Below are 8,126 nucleotides of genomic sequence, written 5' to 3'. Positions count from 1 at the left end.
GCAGACTCTAGGCTGAGTGGGGAGCCCGACAGGGAGCTCCATCCCAGGACCCTGAGATCATGACCTGAGCTGAAACCAAGAGTCAGATGCTCAACCGACTGCACCACCCCCATCCTGCTTTCTTCCCAGCTTGGGGGTCTGAAGCATCATAGGTGAAAAACTGGGGGCTGTGGAGGGCAGCCCTTCAGGCCTGGGCAAAACGAGGGGGAAGCATCTGGTTTGGTCTAGAAACACCCATCCAACCTAGAGGCAGAGGGCAGGACAAAATGACCTCCGGAGGACCCCATAGGTCTCTTTGAGGGGTCTGTGCCACTGACCTGCGCTCTCCATGGTGGAAAAAAAAAAGGCTGGTTGGGGGTGGCAGGCCTGTTTGCACTGGAGGCACTTAGTGCAGCCAAGCTGAGCTGCACTGTTCAAACAGACTCTCCGGCCTCCAGACACCTGTGCTGAGGAGGACGAGGAGGGCGAGGCGGGCAGGAGGCTGGGCGCGGGCCCCGGGCGCTTCCCACCTCTCCTCCCATAAGCAGCCCGACGGCCCCGGCAGAGCCCTGCCACGCCATGCCCCAAGCCAGGCTCTGCGGCTGCCGGGGCGGCCGGGTGCTGCCCCTGCTGCTGGCCTACGTCTGCTACCTGCTGCTTGGAGCTGCGGTCTTCCAGCTGCTGGAGAAACAGGCAGAAGCTCAGTCCAGAGACCAGGTTCAGTTTGAGAAGCTGCGCTTCCTGGAGAACTACACCTGCCTGGACCAGCGGGCCCTGGAGCAGTTCGTGCAGGTGAGGGGAGAGGCCCGCGGGGGATGGTGGGCCGAATGTGGGTTCTCACGGCAGGTCCGCGGCTACCACCCAGGGGCTGACGCGGCGCGAGGCGCAACAGGGAGCCGGCTGAGCCCTAGAGCTGTATGCTGTGCGACAGGGAGCAAGTCGCTTCAACTCCCTGCTCCCGAATGTCCCGTTCTAAAAGGTGAGGAGAATACTCTCCTATGTGCTACAGGCATTTACAGCACATTAAGAGCCCCTTTTTAAGGTGCCACTTGGTGCATAAACGTGAGCTGTGTGTCAGTGTTATCAACACCGTGCAAATTTCCTTCTCCCACACTCTGCCCTTCCCCTAACGCCAACTCCAGGGCTGCTAACCCTTCTGCCCTCTCCCCGCTCACACCCCTGTGCTGACCACACTTGAGGGCTGGGGGGGCGGGAGACACAGAGAAAGATCAGGAGCAGCTGCCATGCTGGCCTTCCCCGGCCGGGTGAGCGGTGGCCAGGGCGACAGCTCCACCAGTAAGATGTCCGTAGGGGGATCTCTCTGGTGGCAGAGTGGGTTCCCCCACCGCCACCACCTGGGCCCCTTCTGCTCCCCTGCACAAACTCTGGGGCCCCAGCACCCTCTCTCCAAGAAGCAAGGCAAAACCACGGTGTTGTGAATGCCTTCGAGACCAGGGGGCCTGGTGAATGACAACACCCACCACAAAGGAACAAGCCAAGTGCAGAGTCATCACAGAGATAAATGGCCCATAGTGAGCATTTACAATATGCCTAAAACAGTGGGGAGCAGGGTCATCGTGATGGGTCAGACCAGTCATGATCCATCCTCTGGAGCCAAGCATTTTGTGTGTGTTTCCTCATAACAACCTATTACCATCACTGTCTCCAGTTGGCAGATGGAAACTGAGGCACAGAGGGGTGGAGTGTTGGCAAGACTGCACGGTGAGTGATAGAGACGGAACTCACCCCTAGGCCAGCAGCTCTTCACCATACAAATTAGCGTAAGTGCGGGGTTGGAGGGCAGGCAGGATGAGGTTCTCCACGTGTGAACCAGATGCAAGAGCGTCACCTGGGAGTCCTTTAGAAATGTCAATGATGGCACCCCACCCCCGACGCTGGGAATCAGCAGCTCTGGGGGCGGGACCGGCAGCCTGTCGTTAACAAGCCCTCCAGACCATGCCTGTACCCTCAAGACGGAGACGAGCTGACGTAGAAGACGATGGGTGGGCTGAGTGGTCAGAGGGAAATTTCTGGAGATGTGAGAGCCCTGTCCAGACCCTTTCTCCCAGGAAATGAGGCTTCCTTGTTCTCCAGCAGCCCTATGGGGCTGAGAAGGGCTCTGGAGCCTCCCAAGACCTCGGGGGATAAGGCCGTGACACCTCCTCATCCCCCAGCCTAGGGTTAGAGGGGAAACCCAGGAGCCGGAGGGTGCGGGAAGGATTGGAAGCTGGATCTGACTAGCTCTGTAAACAGAGGTGGGAGACAACAGGCTTGACTGCGCCTCAGCCACTGATTAACGGCACCCCTGTTGTTGATTAGGACACCCCCATCCTCAGCCTCCTTGGGAGGGAGCCTCAGTTGCCAGGGGATGCCTGGCTGACAGTGAGAACGCTGGTCTAGGATTCCAGAACACACGTTACTGGTACAATTGCAAGAGGAAAAAGCCATTAGCAGCACCAGAAGCAGTATGAGAGACCCCTCCGTGAGAAAAGGACCTTGCCCAGTTTCAGAAGACTCATGTCTGACCTTCTCTACCACGTGTGGATTCTTAGAGAAAACTGGAAGGTCGCATTGGGCGCCCCCAACTCAGGACACTTGCTGAATCAAGGCCCCTTCCTCAGCAGATTGGAGAGCTTCGGGTTGGCTGCGGGAGACAGCTGGGCCTAGGGCAGGCGCTGCTCCCAAGGGTGAGGGTCTCCAGGGAGCGAGCGTGTTCCAGAATGTTCCGTCCTGGCCTCCCTGGGTGTGTGGGAAAGGGAGGGAGACCAAAGTCCACATGTGACGAGACCAGTTCTGCCAAAGTGAAGAAAAGCAGACAGCCTGTGTCACGACTCCCAGACTGGCCCAGCCTACCAGGGCCACCCCACCCCGGCAGGGAGCACACTCGAGCTGCCAGTAGGGAAATGGTTCCCACGGGAACTAGAGGCCAGGGTGGCCCTTTCCCCCACTGCCTCCTCCTGTTTTGGGGCTCTATCACGTGGCAAGGCTGGGCTGCTGCCTGGGACAATGCACGGTGACAGGGGAGGGGGCTGGGGGGCAGACGGGAGAGGGATCCTTAACCAGCTCCAAGAGGGCTGGTCTTAGGGACAGAGGGGCTTCGGCTTGAGCCCACAAGTGTTCAACTTGGGTAAACACACACTCAACACACATGCACATACATGCAACATAGAGAATCCATGCACGTCGCGGGTATACAACACACCACGCAGAAACACTGCTATACACCCGACCTTTGCCCTGGCCTCTGATGGAATTTCTCTTATAGGTAAGCCTGGGCTGGGCGTCACTAGGGGACAGCAAAGAGCAAAGCCACCTGCTCACCTGGAAGTTCAGAGAACACAGGGTTCTCTTGGTCTCCCCCATCCACCTTGTGGGAGGGCAGCCCCATGGCTTCCCTGTGGTCCCCAAACCCCACGTTCCCTAGTAAGCCCTTCTGGGAGCATCCGACCTGAAATCTTCCCATTGTCCTCACAACACACCTACGCCTCACCCTCTTGGCCATAGGCAGCATCTCCCACCTGGCTCACCCGTAAGCACCCTCTGCCTCCTCAAACCTGTTTCCCCTCCCCCAGCCCATGTTTACAGCCCACACCTCAGTCAGCCCTGGCCCGTGGAACAAGCTGTGGATTTGGAATCCAATGACCTTGGGCAAGTCAGTTAGCTACTCAGATGGAGCCGTGGTTTCTTTTTCTACGAAATGGAAACAAGAGGGTGCCTGGGTGGCTCAGTTGGTTAAGCGACTGCCTTCGGCTCAGGTCATGATCCTGGAGTCCCGGGATCGAGTCCCGCATCGGGCTCCCTGCTCATCAGGGAGTCTGCCTCTCTCTCTGACCCTCCCCCCTCTCATGCTCTCTCTCTCTATCTCATTCTCTCTCTTAAATAAATAAATAAAATCTTTAAAAAAAAATGGAAACAAGAGCCCCTAAGGATATCATTAAATGAGATAACAGGAAAGCACCCTGCAGAGAGCTTGGCCACCAGCTGGTGCCTCAACTGCCTCTTCTTGCCACCCCATGCCACCCCCCGCCCCCACACAGGTCATCATGGAAGCCTGGGTGAAGGGCGTGAACCCCAAAGGCAACTCCACCAACCCCAGCAACTGGGACTTCGGCAGCAGTTTCTTCTTTGCAGGCACGGTTGTCACCACCATAGGTAAAGGGTCGGGGTGGGGAAGGGCTTCCCCAAAGCCCCTGTCTTGGTTTGGGTTCCCCAGAGCAGATGCTGAGACCAGGATGCGGTTTGTCTCGGAGATGATGCCAGGAAGCACAAGTAGAGAGGTGGGGAGATAGAGCAGGAGGGGAGAAAAGACAGCAAAGTTTGCATTGACGAGCAGGGTCCCAGTGAGGGTCACTGGCCTCGCTCCCACCGGGGCCCCCTGAGAGGCCAGGCAGAGCCCAGCCTCAGAACAGTGCCTGTGAGGGGCGAGGAAGCGGGCTATTTATCTACCAATTCCTGCCCTTGCTGGTTGAGAGCTGATCCCGGATGTGTTAACTCTCCAGTATTTGAAACTTGCCCACAGACCAAGCACACTCTCTAGAGATGCAGGGACTTGGGGTGGAGAGCCACCTGTGTGTGCAGGAACTGTCCCCCGAGCTGCAGGTGGTGCCCCAGGTGTTCTGAGGGGACAGGACACCCAACAGCATCTGCTACACCCCCTCACCTAGAAAACCCACACCACCTCTCCCAAGGAAACCCCAGACCCCCCATTTCCAAGGTCTACCCAACCATTCAATTAAATTCGATTCCACATACCTTCCTTGAGCTCAGGGGACAACTAAAGCAGAGGGAGTGGGGAGTTAGGAGGGTACAAACTTGGATCAGACCCAGGCTCAGCCCTCAAGGAGCTTCTGATCCAGTGAAGCGGAATGAGATAAGCACGCAAAAAACAATAGTACAAGGCAAAGTAGATAATTAGACAAGAATGGCACAAAGCACTATGGAGAATCACTCCTAGCAAGGAAGAAGAGGGTGGCAGTCAAGAGGGCTTCCTAGAGGCAGTGTCCCTGGAGATGGGCCTTTCAAAGACAAGCAGGAGTCTTACAAATAGAGATCTTTCTAGTGGGGGTGGGTGGGGGGGAGAATGTTCTTGGGAAGAGAGGAGCTTCCCCTCCATCCCCAGAGGTAGTGGAAGACCACCTTCTGCTAGAGTCTGTGCGGGAGGCAGCTCTGAACGCTCTCTTCTCCATGTTTGCACACTCCTCCCCCCTGCAGGATACGGCAACCTGGCGCCCAGTACGGAGGCAGGCCAGGTCTTCTGTGTCTTCTACGCCCTGGTGGGCATCCCGCTCAACGTGGTCTTCCTCAACCACCTGGGCGCAGGGCTGCATGGCCACCTGGCTACCCTGGAGAGGTGGGAGGAACAGCCCAGGCGCTCCCAGGTAGGACCCCTCCCCCCTTCCAGCCCCTTCCAGCCCCTTCCCTGCCCTGATGGGATCTGCTGCAGGGTGAAAATGGAAGTTGACACCAAGATGCAGTTTGGCAGGCAGGGTCTTAGGGGTAGATGCTTGTGGAAGAAAGGGCTGTGCCGAGGAAGAGGTTGAATTGTGATCAGGCTGAAACAAAGACTTGGACAGCCCCTCACGGAGTTCTGCATTGTGTGTGGCCAGTGAAGTTGGCCCCACAGGGGGCTAAATTGGCCAGGGCTTTATTCGTGTCCATCAGGCACAGGGTGGCCTTCCTGGGAAGGGTGTGCCCTTGGGCCAGGCAGTCCTCTGTAGCCAAGGGTCACCTCCAAGGAGCTGAGAGCTGGAGGCCACTGGCTGACGGCTAGTCAACAAGGTCTTCTTTGAAGGGGGATCTGGGCGGCACATCCCTGTGGTCATCACAGAGCTCTAGCACCTCCTCTTGTGGTTAAAAATAAACTCCAGGCCACCCGGCACACCCCCCAGTGCCCACCCGCTTGGCCAGCACCTTGCAAAGCCAGGCACGTGAAGGAGGGCCGAGGTGCAGAGCAATCCGGGACAGTTCAGTGGCTGTCCTCCATCCCCGATCTGAGTCCCCCGAGGGCCTATCCAAGTGTGATCCCCAGGCCCAGAAGAGTCTCCAGATTCTAGCCTGACCCACTAATGACATCCTTCTGACCAAATATTCCCTGGCCTGGGCAAGAGCGCACACACAGAATACAATCCCCACCCCAAAGGTCTGCAGGGCCAGGAAGAGACATAGCTATGGCCCAGCTCTACTCCCAGATTTGTCCCTCCCCAATCCTGGGGCCTTCCAAGTAGACTCAGAGACAGACTCTCTCGCTCCCAGCTGCTGCAGATCCTGGGCCTGGCTCTGTTCCTGACCCTGGGGACGCTGGTCATTCTCATCTTCCCACCCATGGTCTTCAGCCATGTGGAGGGCTGGAGCTTTGGGGAAGGCTTCTACTTCGCCTTCATCACTCTCAGCACCATCGGCTTCGGGGACTATGTTGTTGGTGAGAACAAGGCAGTCACATAGCTCAGGGTGGGGGCCACGGGGATTCAGGGGATGGGGAGATATCAGCAGGAGGCACCTTTTGAGGATCAGATAGTCTTTGGTTATCCAGGGGAGACCAACAGTTTGTGAGGCTGCTGAGGATTCTAACATCCTTAGATATCTGTGGCCTGGGACCCATGGCCCTTTCCCCCGGGGACCTCCCCTGCAGATTCTCGTTATGGGGAGGCCGGCGGGGACCCCTGTGGAACCTGGGGCAGCGGGGGCTGTGCCCTCAGATCCCTGGCATGTATCATGTCTCCTTCCCTGCCAGGCACAGACCCCAGCAAGCATTACATCTCGGTGTACCGAAGCCTGGCTGCCATCTGGATCCTCCTGGGCCTGGCGTGGCTGGCGCTGATCCTCCCCCTAGGCCCTCTGCTTCTGCACAGGTGCTCCCAGCTCTGGCTGCTCAGCAGGGGACTCAGCCTCAAGGACCGGGGAGCCCCCGAGATGGATGGGCTCCCCAGACCTCAGAAGATCCCCATCTCTGCGTGAGGTCACCAGTGGCCGCAGGAGCCCCTCCGGCTGCCCCTACCCCTGTATGCCCTCCGGACTTCCTGTTCCGTGTCCTTTCCCACTCCCTTCCTAGCCAGGGCTGCTCTCGGGAGCTCTCCGGAGAGCAAATGAGTTGGAATGCCCAAGCAGCTCACTGCAAGATGTAGGGCAGGATGAAAGACAGATGTGTGTGGAGTGAGATGTGCATCGTTGTCCCAAAGCCCCTCCCCCAAATGTGGCCTGGCAAAGTTGAATCCAGACATGGATCACTCTGGTCAAATCCCCATGATGTCCTACTGCATCCCGTCCCCCCCACCCAGGAGACTTTATTCAGTACAGCAGACGAAGGGTGAGTTTATTTTCACCTCACTTGATATATGCACAATGTGCATTTGTCAGGCCCCCACTGTGTGTCTGGCAGAGTTCCAGGCTCTGGGGGCAAATAGTGAAAGATCCTGCTCTCCCTGTGCATTTCATCCAATGGAAGGACTAGACAAGCCGCGAGGCCCTGAGCCAGTACCCCCAGTGGGGTAGAGCAGGTATGACAAGAGCCCATAGGAGGGGCTAGCAGGGAGCGTCAAGGAGGGAGGCTGGGCAGAGACTTCGGAGCATCTTCGTGCAAACAGGAGAGCTGCCCTCAGGAAGGTGGCAGCTACTGCTCAGAGCCCACCAGCTACCCTTGCCTAAGGCCTGGAGCTGTCCGTCAACAAGGCGGGGCTCTTGGGTGTCCCACCTACCTTCCGGAATGTGGCCTCCCCCTGACTCCTCAGGGCACCCCTTGACCTCATCACCCCCTCTGAGCGTCTGTCTTAAGAGCCTTTCTAAACACACCCTGGGAAAACGGGGAGCCAGCAGATCCCAGGAGATCCCCCAGGAAATGAGCTCCATGGAGGCCCGGCCTCCTTTGGGAATGCGCTCTGCAGCCCTGGCCTTTCTCCTGCCGGACTCTGACATCTCGGGCCAGAAGGAGAGGAGAGTTTGAGGCCAGTCCATCCAAAGGCCAGCCTCAGGAAGGACTCCAAACCTCTGCCCCTACGTCTGCCATCAAGGCAGGCCCAATAGTGGCCGGGGGCTCTGGACAGGACTGAGGCAAGGCTGTGAGGAAGAGGATGCTCCAGACGGGACACACAGGGAAATCTACAGCAACAAGAGTGACCCAGGTTACACCACAGGACTTCCTGGTATGAAGAAGA

At 57.9% G+C, this 8,126-nt stretch overlaps 1 protein-coding gene across 1 annotated transcript; it reads left to right on the top strand.

Annotated features, from left to right (window-relative positions):
• Positions 1-523: 523 nt before the first annotated feature.
• Positions 524-6,933, top strand: KCNK16 (potassium two pore domain channel subfamily K member 16). The gene is made up of 5 exons (XM_045865990.1): positions 524-771; positions 4,017-4,131; positions 5,191-5,357; positions 6,232-6,397; positions 6,710-6,933. The coding sequence occupies exons 1-5, from the start codon at positions 559-561 to the stop codon at positions 6,931-6,933; spliced, it is 885 nt and encodes a 294-aa protein (XP_045721946.1). The 5' UTR covers positions 524-558.
• The last annotated feature ends 1,193 nt before the right edge of the window (positions 6,934-8,126 follow it).

Source organism: Mirounga angustirostris, unplaced genomic scaffold (genome assembly GCF_029215605.1).
Source record: "Mirounga angustirostris isolate CCGP_5_RB_7025 unplaced genomic scaffold, mMirAng1.0.hap1 SCAF_8, whole genome shotgun sequence".
In the NCBI taxonomy this organism is placed as follows: Eukaryota; Metazoa; Chordata; class Mammalia; order Carnivora; family Phocidae; genus Mirounga; species Mirounga angustirostris.
The sequence above is the reverse complement of the archived record's forward strand: the minus strand, read 5'-3'. Positions and strand labels throughout refer to the sequence as shown.

Bases quoted from the DNA above. Each gene is read 5' to 3' on its own strand.
- KCNK16 (XM_045865990.1), top strand. From the start codon at position 559: ATGCCCCAAGCCAGGCTCTGCGGCTGCCGGGGCGGCCGGGTGCTGCCC. The intron at 4,132-5,190 runs GTAAAGGGTCGG...TCCCCCCTGCAG, and splicing joins CACGGTTGTCACCACCATAG to GATACGGCAACCTGGCGCCC. The intron at 5,358-6,231 runs GTAGGACCCCTC...TCTCGCTCCCAG, and splicing joins AACAGCCCAGGCGCTCCCAG to CTGCTGCAGATCCTGGGCCT.